The 22,485-nt window shown below is 42.1% G+C and overlaps 1 protein-coding gene across 20 annotated transcripts in view; it reads right to left on the bottom strand.

The window, feature by feature from the left end:
* The window catches only part of RBFOX1 (RNA binding fox-1 homolog 1), a 2,185,863-nt gene that overhangs the window by 33,154 nt on the left and 2,130,224 nt on the right, over positions 1-22,485 (bottom strand). For 14 of the 20 annotated variants that reach the window (XM_033428861.2, XM_049699911.1, XM_049699912.1 and 11 more), the window contains 2 exons: positions 9,182-9,224; positions 4,548-4,612 (listed from right to left, as the gene is read on the bottom strand). In XM_033428861.2, coding sequence (XP_033284752.1) covers positions 4,548-4,612; positions 9,182-9,224 — 108 coding nt within the window. Of the gene's footprint in view, positions 1-4,547; positions 4,613-9,181; positions 9,225-15,563; positions 15,604-22,485 lie in introns of all 20 variants that reach the window. The other 6 variants (XM_033428853.2, XM_033428844.2, XM_033428848.2 and 3 more) reach the window with 1 other exon arrangement.

The raw sequence follows: 22,485 nt of genomic DNA, 5'->3' as shown, positions 1-22,485 counted from the left end.
ATCCATCCATCCCTACCACCCATATAATTTTAAATAGTTGATCTACAGATCCACCTCTCCATGACTCCAAAGACATGACTACTTATTCCTATTGAGTTTTAAGAAAGAACTACTAATCTATTTCTCTCTGAGATAGAACCTTTTATTCATAGGTTGTAGTATCGCATTTAATAGATGTTCTAGCATGGGGCTTGTGACTGGCTGAACTTGACGAGTCCTGACCTCCTTGTATTAAGATTTACCTAGATACTGTTATGAGTCCTCCATGAGGTCTTAAGGCAGAAGTGTGTGTGTGTGTGTGTATGTGTTGTGTATACATACATTTTCACATATGTATATGAATAATATATATACACAACACACACATATATGTGTATGACCATACATATATATATTTCAAGTGCAGAGAGCAAGATAATTGATATTATGGCATTTTAATTGGGTTTCCATTAAGCTGAGCTATATGCAATTGCCAGTATTGCAATGTGGGGCACACATGTGGGGCACACAAAGGTAGAAATTTCACATGGTACAGTCTAACATTGCTGATCAAAGTTAAAGGTCTCAAAAAACAAACAAAAAAGGGTAGAAAATAAAACAAACAGAAGCCTGTTGCTTGCTGTCTCTTTTGCTCAGTCTAGGGGCACCTGTATGGCCAGGACTACTACTGTATGTCAGGAGCTGCTAACTTTCAGGGATCTTTACGGAAATGCATGTCTTATATGAAAACAGTGGCCCAGGGTAACTATCAGGGCAACTGGATCGTCGTGAAATCTTGGAGTGAACCACTTTATTACCTTCTCCTCTAGCTGGTCTGAATTGAGTTCCCTTCTGCCCTAACGTGGAGGGCCGTTTCCATGCACTGGTTGTTAGGGGATGTTAGAATGTTTAGCAAGCAGGACAAGCATGACAAATGTCTGCCTTTTTGGCGCAGTAACATTTTCATCAAAGCAGTGTACACGTCAGACATATTTACCCAAATATCTGTAGCATAATTCATGGAAAAGGAAATCTCCCCCCACCACCACCCCTCCACCTCCCAGTCTGGCTGCTCAAAGATGCAACAAGGACCAAGTCGTGGACACAAAGAAACCGAAAGCCAATCAATAAAGAGAAGCCTGTCCCCAGGCTTAATTCAAGCAAGCCATTCACTGAGTTACTGTGATGATGGACCTGTCAAATCCAGAACATACCACGAACACATCAGCAACACCAAGTGGCATGCAATGACCAGATGACCATTGGCCCCACTGCCATGCTTTGATTGGTTCAAGCTCAGAAAACCATCTCCCTTGAGAGTTCAGACAGTTGGCTTTCCACAAATCAAAGTGAGATTTGAAGTAAAGATTTGAGGTGAGGTCAAAGGCTTACCAAATGTTTCCTAAATGCCAAGGAAAGATGTTTGCCTACTGTCATTCAATTCATCAATAAGATTATAAAATTACCTAGTCCAGTCAGGTCTTTTTCTTTGGGGGAAATCTCTGCCCACACCAGACGGTCTTCATTCTGGAGGTCAGCATTCAGAAACTCTCAGGGTACTCCGAGATAATCAGCATGTGATCATTTAACCAAGAAGATGTTGGGTGGGGAGTTGCAAGGTGGCCGTCAAGGACGTTCTGGCCAGTCCTGAGGCTACTGGAGTTCAAGATTTTCCAAAGGCCCCTGAATCTTTAATTTGATGAGGGCTTAATTTGTGCTGATAAAAGGTAAAATTCTACCGACTGGGGACATCAAACTTCTTTCCCTTTCAAGATGTCTGAAGAGTGAATCTCACGATTAGAGAGAAAGTTTGTTGCAGCTTCTCTTTTGATCAAGTTGACAGCCAGTGAGCGTGACCCAAACATTCTCTATTCCTGCTGATTGTACTTCCTATTTTGAAGGAGTTTCTTTGGGTTAAGAAGCTTTTCTCTTTGTCATCCTGCCTTTCTTCTAGAAAGTAGGAACTAAGAGTCTCTCCCTACTGATATGACACTGTGATTGAGTAAAAAGAAATGATTACACAGCTGCCCTGAGATAATTCTAGATAATTGGCATCTTAATCTAGATTCGAAAGCTATTCTGATCATTTCACATTTTCCCCCAAATATGTGTCTTCTCTAAAAGGGTCTTCCTTCTCTTTACCTGCTTACTAAAAATAAAAGGAAGTACCACCATTTCATAAATACACTTTACACATCAAACCAGAAACATCACTTTAAAGATTGTTTTCTGGTAATTTACCTATTACTGCATTTCCCTCAATGCAATATTTCCATACGTGGCAAGTGTCTTGCTTATAATAAAGTGAAATAGGGCTAGCAATCAATTGCCTCAGCAACCAAAAAGACCTAATGTGCAAATTTCTTTAATGAACAGCAAGAGGCCAATTATATGGACAAGAGTATATTTAGTTGGTTTCTTCAACTGAAACTATTACACCAAAGTGGGAATCGCAGAGTTAGTCAAGATTTACCAAACCAAGAATGAGGGCAATTTCTCAGTAGGACATGTTGCCGGTGAGAAATCTTAATAATATTAAAACAACAGATTTCATAAATACATTTGCATATATGGTGCCCCCAAATGCAGCAAATTGTTAACTTAATTTTTAAGATGAACGCAAACAGAGATGGCCAGATGCTCAAGTAATTCTATCTAAGAATAGTATTAAACATTGTTTTTTATTTTCCAAATGTCTAGATTGGTTTTATTAAAGAAAGCAATTTAAATTATATCTTTGTAATTAACCTTTTTTTCAGCTTGGGGATAGATGCACTTATACTGAGAAGCAAGATAAAAAATCCAAAGACATAAATCTGTTTAAGATTCTTATAATTATGCAGCAGGCTAAAGTTACTATGATTATAATTATATACAGAGTGGGTGTTGGAGAATTTAGCATCTAGAGATATTTTCATAAAAATAATTAAGGGTTGTAGATGAACCACATTACAACTGATATTTTGTGAGTCTTCAGTGTGCAGAATTTAATAGCATTAAGTCTTTTCATTTGTAGAATGATCTTGAGGATTTCAAGATTGTCATCATTTTTATTAGCTTTTTTGACCCTCTCAATTCCCCTAATCTAGTGTCAAAGTGTATTGAAGACAGCAACTTCTATAAGACATATTTTGCATCCTGGCAACTGATGACTGGGTAACTGGATAATTTAGGCAATTAGAACTGCACATTGACAATAGTTTGGGTTCCTCTGGAAGCTCCCTCCAGCCTTGAGAGCTCGTGATGGCTGTTCATAAGAAAACAGGAATAATACCTGCATACATTCAGACAACAGATCTCAATTCTATCTTGCCAAAGAGCCATTTTATTACAAGTTTAGGCAGGGGGTTTTCAAAGTGAGGCTTTTTGGGTTCAGGAATTTCTTTTGCTTTAGTATACCTCAGAAGAAGTCTGTAGTTACAATGAGCTAACGACACACCTTGTGAGAAATGGAATGGAACTGCAGAGAAAGCATACCACAGCAAACCAAGAGAAGGACTGAGTCACAAGAGGCCAGGGAGGAGAACCAGTGTCTGCCGACACTCCCCATTCTCGAGTCCAAGACATCGCCTGCTTACCTGTCGGACCCAGCATGCCTCAGCCACACATGCAAATTGGTACCATTACTGTTTTATTCATGAAACATATTTTTAAATTAAAGGAGTCATTACCCAAAATAAGCACCCTCCATGACATTTGTGCATGCAGAGCATCTGAACATTCACATTTATGTCCTCAGAAAACAGAGCCAACGATTTGCATTCGATATGGAAACGCACACTTTTTTTTTTTTCAAAGCACTTATACAAAAATAGCTGTGGCTTGCCATTTCAGAAACCGAGTCATCTGTTAAGCCTGGGTAACGCGTAATAGAGCTCCTCCATCCCCCAGCCTTCACCCCCGACATCCAATTCTGACTTCTGCATTTCTTAAACCCTTCCGCTGCCAGTCTTAACATGTGGTGTGCATTACAAATAAATGTTGGCTTCTGTTCGTGTGGTCATTGGGCGTTGCCAAAAAGAACAACTCTCCTTATGAATGCCAGATACACCTCCCCCATTCCTTTGGTTTGGATTAAAAAATGCAATAAGGGGAATGCTTTCCTGGATGTACAAAGATGTAAAAAAAAAAAAAAAAAAAAAAAGGGGAAACGGGGTGCTGAAAATCGAGGTAAACCTGCAGGATCATCTCCTGGTTTTTGTCCTATGCGTTAGATGAAACCAGGGTCTTACAGAGAAGACCATGAGAAGATTGGTACAGGGAGTACACTTTGTGCATGCAAGGTGTGCTGTCGCAGGAATTGAGATCAGGAAAACAACTATGCACGGACAAAATGTATCACTATCTTTGTGTCTCAGCAGAGAGGGCGAGTGTTTAGAATGAGCTAGGCGTCACTGTGCATCCTCTCTCTATGTGGCCCCCTGTTGACCTTCACCATGAGACCTAACTTTTGGGGTGCTGCCTCCCCAGCAGTCATGCATTTGCACCAAGACCAGACGAGAATCTCGTCTCCCACGAGTTAAGTTAATTTCCAGGTAAATGTCAAGCATGAGAAGGAAGGCCCTTACCTGTCACTGTAGGCAGCAGCAGTGGCAGGGGTGGGCTGGGCGTAGCGATATGCAGCGTAACCACCCTAAAACACAAGGAGAAAGTGGACTTAGGAACGCAGAGGAAGCCAACTCAGGGCGCCCGATTGTGAGACCACATCAGAACAGTGGTTACCCCCCTCTAACAAACTAAAGTGGAGGTTAATGAAAGCTTAGTATGGAAACACGCCAGAAAGATGGGGGGTGGACCACCAACCCCAGCTGGATGTTAAAGGTTAGCAGTTGTAAGCATATCCCAAAGGGACAACCCAGAGACCCTTTGAAAGAGATGTACCTACATGTTAATTTATGGTAATTGTTTTGGGGTGGGGAGGATTATGGGGAATTATTTAAACACTCTTTATGCTTTGCTGAACTTTCCAGATTTTCAAAAATGAGTATGCTTTACCTTTACTTATCAGCTATTAACTTATATTTTATTCAATCTTTGATTACTTCCTTAAAAATCCAATATTGGTCAAGCTAATGCCCTGCTGTCTTACTTTGATATTTATTAAAAAAAATAAGATAACCCTTTGATTGAAAGTGTATTAGCCATCTCTTGCACGTGTAGTTGTTCAACCACTAAAGCAGTTAAGACTGTCTCCAGCTTTCTATATATCACGTAATGATTAAAAAAAGGAATGGTGAGCACTTAAAAATTCTGTCTTTTCAGCTAAAGATATCACACTGGTTCAGATGGAGAATTTGTTTGGTGTGGAAAATATAAAGTCTTCCAATTTGTAAATAAAATCATTAGGAGAGAAAAAAAATCTGAGAAAAATAATTAACATTTAGTTGTATGTACCAGTAATTGCAATTGTTCAATTAAGCAGAGGACAAACAAATGGGCATATTCTAAAGGAACTGTGTTCAGTGGAGCATTGATTATCAAACTGTGAAAATAACAGAGCTCCTTGCTCAGCAGACCACAGCGATACATCAACCACTGTCGAATGATTTCAGCACAGTTAACAAGCAGGATCCAGTCTCCACCGATAACACAGGGACCATTCAGGTTCTAATTAGAATACATAGTCCCATAATCCTCTGGGAGAAGGGTTCTCACCCTCACTGGAAAGGGGCAATTCAGGACAGACTGCGATGTCAGAGGGCATCTAACAGCATAAATAACTGGTGTAATGGGGGGATTTAATGGTAGGGTTTTGGGTGAAGGAGTTCATTATATTTGGCTCCAGGTATAGGATAGAAAACAGATGAACGAGAAAACTGCAAGAAGCGTCGCTATCACTCACACAGCAATTCCAAAAAGCTAGTTTCTCCTTAATCAAGTTCCTTCTTTGGATCATGCTAGAGACGATACCTCCAAGACATGCTGACAGATAATCACCAATAATTTGGAGCCAGTATTAAAAAAAAAAAAGTCTCCCTTGAAAAACAATGTGAAAGTTAAAAAAAGAGGTCTTAGCCAGATACCACCTGGTGTTCCAAACACCATGTCCTCTAATTAGGAATGGAGAAACTCATTAAATGTGCTGAGGAGATGGAAAACCAAAGCAATTGTCACACCCAGCACCAAGCAGATACAGAGTGATGCGCTGAGGAATACAGACCGATGGGCTGAGGGAAAATCGGGGTCACCAGAGTTCTGGAGCCATTCTTTTCATCTGCTTGCCCATCTCTTCAGCTTTCATCACGCAGCCATAAAAGACACAGGGCTGCAGGTATGTATGTTCCTGAACTTAATGAGGAAGGGAGGGGCTGGCACTGGCTTCCTGATTGCTAGGAGGCCTTAGCTGCAACCAGCTGAAAGCTCTGAACAGAGAAAGTTTGAGTGTGTGTTTCATTTTTTCTTTCACTTCCAGAACGGAAAAGAAAAGTTATTGCAAAGTTCTTTGCATCAAGTTCCGTGTCAATCAATCATGCCTTGGTGACTGTGAATTTGGTCCCAGTAAAGATTTCTGGCCACGTCCTGCTTGCAAACCTTCTTTGAACTCTGTAGGACTCCCCCAACTTCTGCAATGTTTTCCGTCAATGATAAGTGGGAAAAACTGTGGCAGTGCAAATAGAATACACCTAAAACAAACCTCACTATTAGGTTGATACTTATTGCATGAATATAAAATGGATGTGTGTACACCTGGGATCCTTCAGAGGGACTTATCTATAACGCTTCAGGAAAGATCCATCCTCTGTATGTCTGCCTAATGACTTGGCCATTTAGAGAAAATAAATGTGTTTCCATGCAAGACAGGCACAAGTGGTCAATGTCCTGATACTTATCTTTGTTATTCAAGAATGTGTTTACAAGTATTCCTGATTCATGAGTCAAGGTCATAGTTTGCTAAAGTCTGTGGAACCAGTGGAGAGATTTTGACCTTGGTCAGTGATCTTCTTGCTGTCCAGCAGACCTGACGATATCAGAAATGTTCTATCTCTTTGCTGTCCGGTATGGTAGCTGCTTGTCCTAAATGTCTACTGAACCCTTGAAGTGTGGCTGGTACACCAAATGGAGTTTTTGATTTCTTTAAGTTGAGTTCATTTGAATTTAAATGTACACAACCACATGGGGCTGGTGGCTACAGTACTGGACAGTCCAGGCCTAAGTGATCCCTGAAATATGTAATAATTGGAAAAAGAAAAGGACTGGACGGCTGGGTGTCACCACATCTATATACTGCATTGTCTTCGTTCGCTATTTTTCTTCTGTATGAAATCCGTTTAAGGGGAAAACCAGAGTTGTGTATTAACTCCGTATATGTGTTCATACACTGTAAAGTAATAAAAAAAAATACAAATTGCTTTAATTAGCCGTTCTAACAGGTGACTCTAATCAGTTTTATTGCCCTATATTTTGCAGCTCGTTGAGCAAAGCCAAAGCTTCTGCAAGGTTCTGGAGTAATGTCTGAAAAAAGAAGCACTCACTCCTATCTGCGGTCACCAAACCATGTTCACATTGAAACTGGTCCTCCCAGACCTTAGGACAAAAAAATGCATCCTTGATGAGTAGATTTTTCCTACCACCAAACCAAAGGTAAAAAAGGGATGACAAACACAAAATGGTCTACACTCCCTACTCACAAAATGTACTCACTTTCACATGCTAGGCAGCAAAATACAAGTGTGAGCTTATAGAACATACACATTTTAAATGTCATTATGGATTTCCCCTCTCAACCTGGCCACCACCACCAGATGTGGCCATGGGAGATACCGACTCACATGGTCAGAAACACTTCCTTTGTTAGCAAGACTTCTGGAGGTCCACTGGGGGAAGTTATCAACTAAGAACCTTTAATGATACACCAATGAACCATTTTCAAAATTGTACTTGGTGGGATATTCATTGTGGCAGGGAAGGGCAAGGTTTCATGACCAAACAGGTTTGGGAGATGCTGAGTGAAATGAAATGAAACTGGATACTCATTTGTGGAACTTTGTAAAGCATTATTAATGAGCCCTGTGGCTCTCCATTGCATCACAGAGTGGTTTGACAACGGAAATCACACGTTTAAACTTGAGAGCATACTTTTGGAAAAAGATGTTCAAATATCCAAATGGCGAATTGCTTAGGAAGCGAGGTAAAATTTTTGTCATTGGTGGGGACACAGGGATTGGGCAGGGCTTTTCCTTTCTGAGAACATCCAAGGATCTCACTTTGTCTAAAACGGGTGGATTAATAATATACATAAAATTGATTCACTATAATGACATTTAAAGAACATCTGCAAAATGTAAAACATAAATATAAATCATTACTCTTTTATCTGCGTATGTTCAGCTATTTTTGAAATATGGCAATAGAAGTCCTGTTTTCTTAGAAAGTGAAAATAAAAGTTGATGTCAGGAATTTTAACTATTTGGTCCTCTCCTAGGTCCAAGTACCCATTTTTTATATTAGATTTCTTATTAAAACTTCATTAATCTCACAGTAAAAAAAAAAAAAAGTACCTTCTTAATTGACTTAATACTGAACCAAAACGAGGATGCAGGTTACAGGGAAACCCATGTAATAAAACTCCCACTGATCATTAGTTTTCATTCCTCTTTCCTTTTACTTGACAGTTTTAATGTTGGTTTTAGACCTAGCCAGCTACACTTCGATGGATGTGTTGATTTTTTTCTGTTTCCTTCCTACAAGTTCGTTCATTTGGGTGTTGCTTCAGCAGTGGGAAATAGGTTTCAGAGCTACGGCAAAAGTTGTGAAATAAATTTATAAGAAGCTACAATGAAACCAGGGGAAGTTATGTTAGCTATGCTGACTCTCAATGCTGGATGTATAAAAGGCTTTTTGGTTTAACCATCCCAGTTGACTCCAGGAACCTACTAAAAAATTTTTTTCAGACTATTGGTTCAATGAAACCCTTGAATTATTTTCACTGAGTTTATATTCATTGAAGCCAGATACATTTTAAGCCAAGAAATGAAGAGCCAAGCCAGACCTTTTGACACACAATCTAGCAAAGAGGGAAACATTTCATGATAAGCATCTCTCTTCTAGAAGAATTCACATCAAAACTGGAAAATTCAGTTAAGTCTTTCCTCCTTCTATGTTAGAGACCATCTCCCCTCCCCGCAATTGTCTTGTTAGTAGGATTTCACAGCAAACCCACAATCAATAGTGATGAGTTTTTCCACCAGCCGGGATTTCATACCTGCAGCAATTTATTGCCATACACAGGCTCTTGATACACTACTCTATAAGGAAACAGAAATGTAATGTTTTTCAATGCAAAAATGAAATAAAAGAAAATGCATAAGTCAGACAGAAATTCCAGAGCAATTCATTTACAAGTTTGCTTCTCTTATTTCACTAAGACCTAAGAGTGACCCATCAAACCAAAAGAAAGACTAAGCAATGCCGAGCCTTTTTTAGCTACAAAATTTCTGTAACTGAGAGTATCAAGACGGTGGGCTGGGGATCAAACCGCACTCACCGTATTTGTGTTATAACCTGTGTTTATTTTTAAAGAAGAAAAAAGGATATTTTCATGGCTTCTTCCCCTACCAGCATATTTCAATAGTTCAAGTTAACTCGCTCACATTTATCTCTTTATCTCATGATTGGAATTCTCTGGAACACCTGAGGATTTAACTTTGATGCCTAATGATTGAGGCAATTAGGATGACAGCACAGTAGCAACCATAACTGTATCAACGCCTTTATATTTTTTAAATTTAATTTCATGTAATAACACAACACAATTGCATTTCATGAAACAATGAATCACAATGAAGCTATCAAAGTTGCTTTTAACATATATGACAAGAAACATTGTGTGTGTGTAATATATATTTTTTATATAGTCTGGCTTTTCTTTCCACTTTAGTTCTACTTAGCCTTCCTTTTTAAGTTAAAATCTACATTTATGGAACTACAACTGTAAAAGTTCTTTCTCTCTCTCTCTCTCTCGCTTATTTGAATGTTTCAAGTACAGATATTATTCCCTGTGGCTTGTCCACCCCATACACTCTCCATTATCCTCTCACTTCTCCCCCTCCCCCTTTCCTTTCTTTCACTGCATTTCTCAAGTTTGCTCAATAGGGACAACAGTGTTATTCTGTTGGCCCAGGGCTTAAGGGTTGAACTCGGCAATTAGATTACATGGGCTCAAACCCCAGTGACAGTGAAGATTTCTGAACAAATAATTTCATCTCTTTCCTGAAAAAAGTTTCCTCCTCCGGGGGGAAAAAAAAAAAAAAAATGGAGGTGATGGGTAATGAGATTGCTCCTTGATAGGACCATGTGCAGAGGGAATGAGGTGATGTAACAGTTGAGTGTCTTGTCTCTTACACAGGACATGCTTAACTTCTGGATGGGCTGTTGCCTCCTACCCCATCGTTACTGACCAGCCTAATGACGACCCCCAGCTGGATCAGATCCTGAAAACAGGATCTCAGGAATAAACACTTGGGGTTTTTATCTGGACAATTTTCTCTTCCCACCTTTCAATGCTACTGACACTTCTGTCCTGAGCTCAAACATCAGTGAAATGAGGACACCTTTTTAAGATCCATGGACAGCAGAGTGACATGAATGCAGAAATAATTGTATTTAAGTCATGGTGTCACCCAGAACCTTGTTATAACGGGATTTAGGCATGATGCAGAAATGCACTGGAATCTCATCCAGACATATTCACTAGGGAGCCTCTCAGCTGCATTGAGTGTTAGAAAGCTTAGGGCTTTTCTAATAAAAAGGAGCGAGGTTAACATTTATAGTCTATATCATCAGGACTTCCCTGGTGGCATGGTGGTTAAGAATCTGCCTGCCAATGCAGGGGACACGGGTTTGAGCCCTGGTCCGGGAAGATCCCACGTGCCGTGGAGCAACTAAGCCCGTGTGCCACACTACTGAACCTGCACTCTAGAGCCCGTGAGCCACAACTACTGAGCCCGCATGTCACAACTAATGAAGCCCACGCGCCTAGAGCCCGCGCTCTGCAACAAGAAGCCCGCCCACCACAGCGAAGAGAATCCCCACTCGCCGCAACTAGAGAAAGCCTGCAATGAAGACCCAATGCAGCCCTAAAAAAAAAAAACAAGAAAGAAACGATACCATTACTCTATATCATCTCTCTCTCTCACTCTCTGGCTCTCTCTGCCCTCCTGCTCCCCCGTCTTCTCTTCCCTTCTTTCCAGTGCCCAGAACTCTACTCTCTTACTTTTGTTTCTACTGAGAGTTTCTCAGATCTTTTTTAACAGCTCTATTATCATTTCCTTCTCTGCATTTTCAATAGTTATCTTTTGATCAAATGCCATATTCTTTGCCATCTCCCTGAGCAGGTGAAAACACTTGTCTTGGTTCAGTTCAGTTCAGCAACCCTTATTTTCAGCTCCTTGATTGACGCCAGCCTTATGAGATCTCTAGCTTCACCCCTAAATCTAATGGATTGCTTTGCAGGTCCTGGGGACGTGGTCCTTCAACTTTCAAATGGTTGATCATACCCATGTATCGCTTCTCCTATTATTTATATATTTTTTCATTAACTTGGCCCACTTTTTTTTTTTAATTGACGTATAGTTGATTTACAATGTTGTGCCATGGCCCACTTTTTAATTCAAAAGAATTTATGGAAATGGGTACCACTAAACAATGAGTGAATTTGTAGGTTTGATAGGCTAGTGATGGAAGCTCAATTCCTACCTTTCAAAATACTAAAAGTGTGTGTGTGTGTGTATGTAGTGTGTCCTCAGGTAGAAGGGACCCAAGTGACGACTTCTGTGATCCTCCTTGCTGACTCAGAAACCCCTTGTGTCCTCTGACGTGTGGCCATCTGCACTGGGCCTGAGCATAACAGGCAGCATTTCCCCTGCAGGGCTGGGCTTCCGAGTAAGATGATTCTTCTTTGCACTCAGCCCAAAGGAGCGGCCCTGGTTTTGAACCTTAGCTTCTAGCTCACAGCATCTTCTTACAAATCCACTGCCTCCAGCACTTTCAGGATGTCCATGATTATCACTCTCTCTCTAGCTTCAATCTTCTCTTCCCTGAAACGTTTAAGAGGAGCTAATTCTAGGTAAGGGGGATTGCTAGTTACAGGGACCCTGCGGGTCTTTCAAATCCTCTGTGCTCTGGCAGGACTGGGAGATGCCAGAGGGCTCCACCATCAGGTGGGAGGGATGGGGACCCTGGATGACAAAGAGAAGGAGTGGAGAAAGCAGGGTATGTGCAAAAGGTCAGTCATTCTGGTACCCATGCTCTTATAGTTGCTGGGTTGCTCTGATCCACTGTCAAGGCTGAGGATAATCGGGGCAGGAAGATTTGGAGAGCAGCCTCCCCTTACTTTCCTTAAAAGTAACCAAAGCCAGAAGCTTATTACTCTGCCCAATAAAATGAAAAAGAAATAACTGGTTTAGACCTATTAGAGGGGACCAATGTGTCTAAGACATGTCCCAGGTCTTCTCAGGATGGCCCTAGACCTATTTATTGTGCACTATTTTTTTTAACACCTTTATTGGAGTATAATTGCTTTATAATGTGGTGTTAGTTTCTGCAGTACAACAAAGTGAATCAGCTATACGTATACATATATCCCCATACCCACCCCTTGCGTCTCTCTCCCACCCTCCCTATCCCACCCCTCTAGGTGGTCACAAAGCACCGAGTTGATCTCCCTGTGCTAGTGCACTATTTTTAATGAGATCAAACGAGCAAGCCACACACTTCCTTTAAATAAAATAGAACCTTGCGTGCCTTTTTATGAACCTCTTTAATCATCATTTCTTTAAAAAAAAAATGGAGCACGGGGGACATTTCTAATCATCAGAACATACCAGTATCTAAAAGGAGGTAGGGGTAGCAGCTTGAAATAGCACATTCAAGATTATAATATACTTCTGGCCAGGATGAACCCTGCACCATAAGCTTTAGAGTGCAGGAAATATTCATATTCTTTTTTGCCTTAAATCAACTTAAGGCCATCTATGAGCCCTTGGTTTGCTGCCCTGATGGGGCAGAGTCTAGTTCATCACTGTCCCCCACATACATACACCACCCATGCAGCAAGATTCCAAAGCCGCCTTCAGATACAGAGTAAAGTATTCCAGAAGCTACCTTCCTGGAAAGAGGACAGAAATGTGCTGCGTAAACAAAGCTAAAACTTCGTATTTCAGTTAGCTTTTCCGTCACCGAATTGCCTGTTTGGAGCTGCCTCCTTCAAATCTTATCATCATAATATGAACAGTGGGAAGAATATATAAATGTTTTTGGCTAGTAGGGTGGCTTGATAAGGGCAAAAGGGACAGATTTCTAAGCCTTGGCACCAGGAAACTCAGGACTTGAAGTTACTGACGTAACTCTGTTCATCCAAACCTCACCCAGTGGAAAGCAAAACCCCCAAAAGGAACCGAAAGCACAAAGGGACTTTTTTGGAGCTTTTCTCCCTGAATGGAGTTTCTCTTTCCACCTTAGTCTGGATGCTCTCCTCTGAGTCCCTTTGCTCTCTCTACTTGCCTTGTTCTCGCGGCTTTTCATTGGTCTCAACCAATGCAGATGTTCTCTATCTGTTACTCTCGCCCATTCTTTTTCCTTATTTGTGGGCTCCTACTGCCTGTACCTTCAGGAAGCTTCTACTTCCTGTTATACAAAAAGCTATGAGGCAGGGCTTCCCTGGTGGCGCAGTGGTTGAGAGTCTGCCTGCCGATGCAGGGGACATGGGTTTGTGCCCCGGTACGGGAAGATCCCACATGCCGCGGAGTGGCTGGGCCCGTGAGCCATGGCTGCTGAGCCTGCGCGTCCGGAGCCTGTGCTCCGCAACGGGAGAGGCCACAACAGTTAGAGGCCCGCGTACCGCAACAACAACAACAACAACAACAACAAAAAACTAAAAAGCTATGAGGCAAGGAAGAGACACCAATTTGACCTACCCATAGGACAGCACAAATAATTCAATAAGTCATTGTCATCTTACAAATAATTCAATAAATTATTGTCATTTTATAGAGAAGGGAACACTCAGTAAATGGCAGCTAATAATTGTAATGTGTTTGATTTTAGCTAGGCTTAGTAATGTCCACATGTTTTTTCCCCTTGGGTGAGTGTTGATGAAGATAGTTTTCCTTTCTGTGTATTTTCTTTTTTTCTAATTTCTCCATCCCTTCTCTACTCTCCTCCATTTCCCAAATTAAAAATAAAATGTCCTAAACTAAGTCCTAACTCCCTCCATTTGCATCCTCTATCCAGAGGCTACCCTAGGGGAAGGGTATAGACTGATGTTGGGGTTCATGGGTTAACTGAGGATTTGGAGGAGGCCCAGCCTGTTTAGCCCCTGCCTGCTTCTCTATTTAAAATGGTATAAACTCAGAGTTTGGAAAAAGAGGACTTGAGAAGGAGCGGATGGAGCTACACACACAAGAAGGAAATAGGTTGTTCCCTGGGTGAATAAAGAACATGTAGGTTGCTCTTTCATTTCATTAAGGGGGGGGAAAAAAAACCTAACCCACAGATTATAATAAATGTACTTGATGCAATTATAATAAAACCCAAGTTCATCATTGATGGAGATTAATACTCTGCCTTAAAATTGTAATTATTTGAAATTCGAAGGGAAGGAAATTAAATAACTAGTGTCTTTCCTATTTTCTAGTAAATTGCCTCAATTTGATCAGAAATATGGTTACATTTTTCTTTGTTATCTAATCTATAAAACAACAAATATGATTCCACTGAATTTATTTGAGGTCCCTCGTAATAAAAATGATATGATTTAGAAAATACCCCCCAACCCCACCCATTTCTTTTAAATTGTGTTTATTCCAAGTCATTTTCAAAACATTGAGGCTAATATCATACCATGGGTGAATAACTACCTCTAGATCAAGTTAGGTAAATTTAATTATGGCCCCATAATGAGAAACATCCTCCTCTTCTCTAAAAGTGAAAAGCTTAATAAAGTGGTACCATTTAACAAACAATTCTAAATTGGACAAATAATTCTAAATCAGGTAACTGTTTGGGGGAGATGGAGGGAATAAAGAGTTGAAAAAAATAAGAGTTGAATGCACAAGTTGGCCTGTATTTTGTTAGGAGATATTTCTTGCTAAAATCATCAGTGGGGGAGAGAGAGAGAGAAACGGGGTTTGGGGGAAGAAATATCTTTCTGGGGCTGTAGTGATCAACAATTAAATATATTTACAAGAAAACATCCAAAACATCAGCCATGAAAATATATTTTCACCCTCTACAGCTGGTAACTACAGCTGTCATCCTACATATTATACTGAAAACACACAGACCATACTGAGAACTTCAGAGAGGATTTCTTTTTGAAGGAGGGTCTTTAATTTGACATGGGAAAAATGTCATCTTTTTGGGGAAGGTGTTTTGCGTTTATTCTGAAGTTAATCAGGGAGTTAATGCCACTCACTCAACAGCACGACGGCTATCACGAGCAGAAGGCCTTCAGTCCTCCAAGCCTTCGAACTCTTTCTCACAGGAAGAGAAAACGGGCGGCACCCAGTAGAGAAATTTGCAGCAAACTTGTAAAAAGAATGACTCGGGAGGAAACAAGGATGGCATGCACATTAATGAATACTTACATAAATGTCTGCACCATAAAATCCATCCTGGTAAACAACACTGCAAGGGTGCACACACAAAGAAAAACATTCATATTAGTGCATTTCCCCATGCAGACACACCAACCCCTGCACTGGCGAAGTTAGTCTGGTCACAAGATCCGAAACACAGGAACCGAGGATCGTTTTCAGATTGGTTAAGGAGGTTGGAGACAACGGCAGTCCATCAGACTGAGAAAATTAGGCTGGGGTTCGGTGTCGGCCCAGAATCAGGACATGGTGGCGTGCTGGGTACCAGACTTTCCAATCTTTCCGGAGGGGTGCAGAAATGCAAAGAGGATTCACGTTTATTTTAAGTGACCCGCGCAGATATGAGGATCGGGGTTTGCATTCAGCCAAACCATCTAGGTCCCCCCGGACAAAAAATCATCTGCTTAAAATATATGATCGATAAGAGCAGGCGTATGGATGTCACATTTTCAGTACGGGTTAGAGCTGAGTGACCTCAGGGGCACTGCACAATCCAGACAATCTCAGAAACTTTCTTCTGTATTCCTTCACACTCCAGTATTCTATTTGGTAATTCCACGTGCCCCTCTTTTATGGTACATGTAGAATATCTCTAATTATACGGGTGTGTGAACAGGTGTGTAGATGTGTGTGCAAAAATATGTGTGCTTTTGTATATGGGTGTGCTTCGTGCGTATATATGAATGTGTGCGTTACTTTGAACATGTAAATGCATACGTGTGTGCATGTGTATACCATGTACATGCATATAAGTGCATGTGTGTACATGTGTATATGAATGTAGATATTGTGCATATGTGTGTAGTAGTGTGTGTGTGCACATCTGTGTGTATGTGGGCTCATGAGTCGTGTGTGTGTACACGCCTATGTCTGTGTGTATATTCGCATAAATTATAACCAGACTAAGCAGACTCCCACATAATGATTGAACAAGCCTGGCCTCACAGCCGCTCTCTGATTCCTGTCCATTTAGTCATCTCAGAGAAGGGACTTCACAGGACGGGGTAAATAAAAGATCCTGGACTTTTCCAGAAGTTTTTTGGTTTACCTTGAGTGAAATATCCAGGAAAAGAAGCTCACAGCTCTGTGCTGCTAGGAAACTGACTTAAAATTCCTAAGCATTAAAACGGGTTTAATGAGGATCCCATGTAGCCTGCGCACCTCACAGGCCTTTGTGAAGATCCCAGAACATCTCAAATACAAAAATGCGGGTTTCTAAGGCATGTTTCCAAAGGATAGCAGTTGTTATTAATAACCTTCCCTGATCTCTTCCCCTGGAATTTACAGATGATTTATGATTCTGTCAAATGCGCCCCACCGCAAATTCTCCAATGCGCCCCACCGTCGAATGGAGCTGCAGTCCTAACAGAAGCAGGACTTTGATTACCGAAGGATTCCAGCAAGTTTCAGGAGCAGAGTGGACCCGCAGGTAAGCCAAGCATATCGAGAGCCAAGGGGAGACACTCGACAACACGCACATGCACACACGCACACGGCAGTGACACTGGTTTGCTGGAGAACACTGCAGCGTGCTTCTCAGAGCTTTTCAGAGTTGATTGGTTAAACCCCAAGTACCATCATCTTTAAAAACGGGGCCGGGATTTCACATGCTAAGGAGGTCAGTAGGAATCACTTTCAGCTGTTTTTGTTTGGATCGAAAAGGCGCTCCGGTTCACAAGAGCACTTGTCAAGCAGCGTCAAACCCTAATCCGAGATACAGAGGTAAGTGGCATCCTGAGCTAGGCTTTGATTTCTCTTTCAACGTTTCCAACATAAAAAGATACTGCCTGTTGGGGGTCAGAAGCCAGGGCTGGCCTCTGCCAACAAGACTGGGCCCAGAGCTGATCATTCAGCCAGATCAGAACAGCACTGTCCATTCCTCCAAGACGTCACACTGTCCATTCCTCCATGACATCACGCCCTTGCAAGTCCTGGTCCTTGTGCCAGGGAAGCCTTATCTCCTGATAACCTCATCCAAAAGCAGAACACCATTCAAGAGACAAGTTAGAGAGGAAACACACGGGCATCTGGGTCACAGCCTCAGCAGTCAGCAGCTATGCGCCCTGGGACTAATGACCGAAGCTACCTGAGCTTCACTTCTTCATCTGTGAAATGGGGAAGGAGGTTAAGTGCCCACATCAAGGGAGGATTGAGTTAGGTGATGTGTGCAAAGCGATGAGCGAGGTAGTTGCCAACAAAGTTCTAATTAAATATCACATCACTATGAGCTTTATCCAGTGCCCACCCCAAGCGGAGTTCTTCCTCCTTCCTGTGAACACCAGCACCACGTTTTCCAATCCTCAAATCCTCACTTGGTCCAACAATTTTAAATATTGGTCAAATATTAAAGGCATTTGTGTAGGCAGCTCATTTCGCCCTGAAAGTTGCACCCAATAGCTTACTCAACATTCTATCCCACTTGATGGCCAACACATTGCTTTTCACACTGAAGATGTAAGTAAATATCTATTGAGTGAACACTGCCCATAGTTTAAAGGGGGAGTTGGCCATTAGTAGGTGACAGAAGGTGACACAGAGCAATTCTAGGTAGAATCTTCATCTGGTTATTCAGCATCAATGGCTGTTGTCAATGAGGGGGGTAAGATTCGAAAACTGGACCCTGGGACTTCCCTGGCAGTCCAGTGGTTAGGACTCTGAGCTTCCACTGCAGGGGGCATAGGTTCGATCCCTGGTCGGGGAACTAAGATCCCACAAGCCACGCGGTGAGGCCAAAAACAAACAAACAAACAATAAAACCCAAAAACCTGGACCCGGACTTAGGATACCAGTGCAAGAGGCTAGACAGAATGTGATGCACATGTGAACAATATATTAATATTTAACCAAACATTAATATACATTCAAATATGGGAAGGGATGCCTTTCTCTAAATATTTGTAGAGGGGGACTCCATCTGTGTCTGCTCTTGCAGACATTGGGGGCTGTTCCAGGGGGCACAGGACCAGGAGTTGCTGAGGCAGAGCTCTGGCTGAGAAAAGGGCCCCTTCTTTCATCAGGACAAGGTCTATGCACACTGTGGTCAGCTGCGTGCCTCCATGGCAAGCCTCTTGGTACCAACAGCTCCCAGAAGTGAGTCAGGAACAGGCCCCGATGTTTGCCTTAGGCTTGTTCAGCCAGGTGACCTGGCTGCCACGCTCTGCCCTCCACCATGGACCACAGAAAATTACTCAGGGACTCTGACATCCCACGTTTACAAGACAGAGAACCAAAGGGAACATGCGATCTGGCGTCTCATTTGAACAGACTCAAACAAACTGACTGATGAGCCCTATTCCTCTGCTGTTGAAATGCTTACTACACTCCAACCAGGATGCTGAGGCTCAGGGCAAGTCCACCAGCTAAGGCTGCCCCCAGGGAGCTTACAGGGAGGCACAAAGCCAGGTACCCTGGTGTAAGGTGGCAGCCACGAGAGCTGCTGCAGAGGAGGGGAATGATGGCGCTCTGACCTGGTAATGGAAGGAGGAGGGCTGGCATCAGAGGTGAGGGAACCCCAGCGAACGGCCCAGAAACCCCAGCGCCTGAGCTAGTTCAAGAGGAACTAGGGAGGAAAAGCAAGCCAGGCAAAGGGAACAGCCAATGCAAGGTCCGATGTCTACAGGGTCCAGGGCATAATTTCTAGTTTGGGGGTGTTCAGAGGCTCAGCCAACTGTGGTGGCTTCCCTAAGAAAGGAAGTGGAGAATTCTAGCTGCTCTTACAAACCGCCCAGGGTAGGGACTGCTGGTTTTCACTATGGGCAACACCTGCACAGTCTGGAGAGAAACGAACCAGAGGGTGAGTGATCTACCTTCACAATGACTCCAAAAAACTAGGAACCGATACGGCCATCCTCATTGGCCGCATGAAACAAAGCCACTTGATGGGCTGCGAGTTTCATCACGATACTGTGTGTTTTTTTCCTAAGTCATAGCACGAATGTGATCGCTACGAGCCCTCACACCTAGAGAGCGATTCCTCCGTGTCTGTCCCTAGTCTGACCTAATTATCATTAACCCACCTAATCCTCAAAATACCCCTATGAGACGGACAATGTTATTATAGCCTCTTTGGACATCAAGAGAGTGAAACGGAGAGAGCTAGGTACTGACGAAGAAGCTGGGATTCTAGCCCAGGTTGTATTGGCTTCACAGCCCACATTTTTAATTGCCATGGCAGGCAGCAGTGGTCAAACTTCAGCAGGCATCAGGACCACCTCGAGGGCCTGTTAAAACACAGATGGCTGGGCCCCATGCCCAGCCCAGAGGTTCTGAATCAATAGATCTGGACGGCGGGGTGGGGAGGCTGGGTCTAAGAATTTGCATTTTTAACAAGTAATGGGACGCTGACGCTGCCGGTCCTAGGACTAATAGGCTTATTGCCCTACGGAGCACCAACCTCCACGTGTCATTTTACTTTACATTTGAGACAACCCTGAAGGTCAGCTTCCTAGGTCCTACTCTAAATAGGAGCTGGTTATAGGCAAGCTCTTAGAAAGGCCCATGTTGGTTTTCGAGAATGGATCCAAACATTTTTTTAAAACCCCACTAAACAGGTGCATATGTGAAGGGAAATGAGGGCAGGGGATGATGTCTAATGCATAGCTATCAATAAATTAGCCACATCCCAGTACAAGAGAAGAGAGTTGCCATCATGCATTGAACAGGTGCAGCCTTATTTTAATGCAGAGGCGGTCTGTCTAGCCATGCAAAGGTAACTGTAATCTCTTCGGAACTGCAATATGCTTTCACAAGAGCGTGATGCAAATGCACATCTCATTTTCTTAGAAAGGTAATAACAGGAGTTAAATATTTGAATGAATGCAAGCAGGGAATGATTGCACTATAGCAAATTAGTTTACTTTATAAAAAAAGGAAAGAAAGAAATCATGCGATGCCCAAACTATACAATCTGTTTGGGTAACATAATATATCCCAACCACAAATACATTCTTGAAGGAAAGGTTATGTAAAGCTGCTTTATCTTACTGCCCATTCCAAGTGGAAAATAATATTTTTAATGCATTCAAATCTAGTTGTTTCTGAATGGATATCAGGTGGGCCCATACACTCACTAGCATTTGTATAGAATTGGGCAGTGTATGTACACTGACATTCTCCTGGGGAAAATACATATTTTAATTAGATTATCAAAGGCATCTGTGACATCCCACATTCTCCCCCCAAATTTAAGAACCACTGACTTAGAGTGTCTTTAAATGCACTCAATTAAGAGGCTTTTTTTTTTTTTTTTAATGTGAGAGGTTACATTTTAAAACTGGCTGAGAATTTAAACAAGAATTCACGGCAAAACCAAAAAAGCTAAAGAGAATTCTGGAAAGTATTCTGGGGCTAGGTGATGATGACCTAATATTTATGTTCATCGAGAAACGTCCCAAGCATCAGATAATACAATCTGAGGATAAGACATTTATAAATTAAAACCAAAAAACATGGTTGATTTACAGAAAGAAAGGTTTGCACACAACGTTCTAAAGGCTTCTTCAGGACCTAACCTGAAAGCACTCCCAAAGGCTCTGTGTATGGGCTTCATTCTTGCACTGACCAACTGTAAGAAGTTTTTTCCTGGGATACCACCATATCTTTCTTGCACTTAGAGTAGCATATTCAGCTCAAAATACTTCTCATGGTAACTCTGAGAGGTTGTACATACATGTGACATAATTAATGACTTGAGAAAGTACAAAATGTCTTGCTCAAAAATATCCAGAGAGCCAAGATAAAAACCCTATAGCAAATGCTGGGTGCTTAACTTAGAAGAAGAACAATAACTTTAAAAATCTCCTATGGTTCTCTACATCCCTAGCCCCATACAATGTGATTGGTACATAGCAGGCACTTGATAAGGTGCTGTTAGTTAATTAACTAATTAAGAACAAGAACTTGGTGAGGCCAATCTCACAGGGTTTTGTGGGGAGAGGATTGAGGTTTAGTTGCTGTCCTGTAACATCCAATGTTGTGCTGAGCCTGTGTATGTGTCTCTTACGCTTCTACTTTCCGTCTTCATCCACACATCATCAGCCTGCCAGCTCCCTTGGATGACAACTACCCAATGGGTAATTTCTCCCAAATATGAGTCCTAGGAAGACAGACTGGACATGGTAGCCATTTATCTAAACAGACTCCAGGAGCAAATGCAAGGAGAAATATGGACGACTTGGGCCATTTAGCTCTCCCTGAGACTGTTCACTAGTTAATATTTTATTTCCAATCTACAGATTCCATAAACCACTGAAGTGCCTCTGTCCAAAGTCATCTCTGTGGCGTATGGGGAATGGAGGTCTGTGAACTGTAGGAGTCCCCCAGCCAATGGGTACGTGACTCATGGAAGGAAAGATATGGGTACTCAACATAAGCCAAAGGGGACCCTTGAGAAAGAGGAGGGTATGAGCAGCTAATAAAAAGTCAATAACCACGTTAACAGCAACAACAGTAGCTACGGTTCACTTAACACGTGCCATTTGATGGAACTAAGTTGTAACCTTACCTGCATCTCCCTATTTCATCCTCTATCAACCCTACAGAGGCAGGTGTAGTCTTCACTCACCTGCTAAGGCAACTGTGCCTGCAGAGGTTAAGTCGGCTACCCAGGGCAGTATGAGATAGAAAAGCAGGAGCCAATCTCATCTGCCCCATAGTCTGTGTCTTTATAGGATTGTAACAATCTTATAGACTGTGTAGACATTAGCTCTCTAACTCGTCACCCATTCTCACTCAGTTAATGCTGGCAATCACTAAGGGGTTGGTTGGGCCAGTCTAGGGCTTTCCTTTCATTCCTGTGATCCCTGGTCCAAGTAGAGCCTTCCCCCCGCCACCAGGAGTGATCATGAATTAATGTCCCAATAACTTTCTATTTAGCTATGTGAGAAAGACGAGACAGGGCTCTTCATAACCTACA

The sequence above is a fragment of the Orcinus orca genome, chromosome 16 (genome assembly GCF_937001465.1).
Source record: "Orcinus orca chromosome 16, mOrcOrc1.1, whole genome shotgun sequence".
Classification (NCBI taxonomy): Eukaryota; Metazoa; Chordata; class Mammalia; order Artiodactyla; family Delphinidae; genus Orcinus; species Orcinus orca.
Note: the sequence above shows the minus strand (reverse complement) of the source record. Positions and strands in the feature narration are given on the sequence as shown.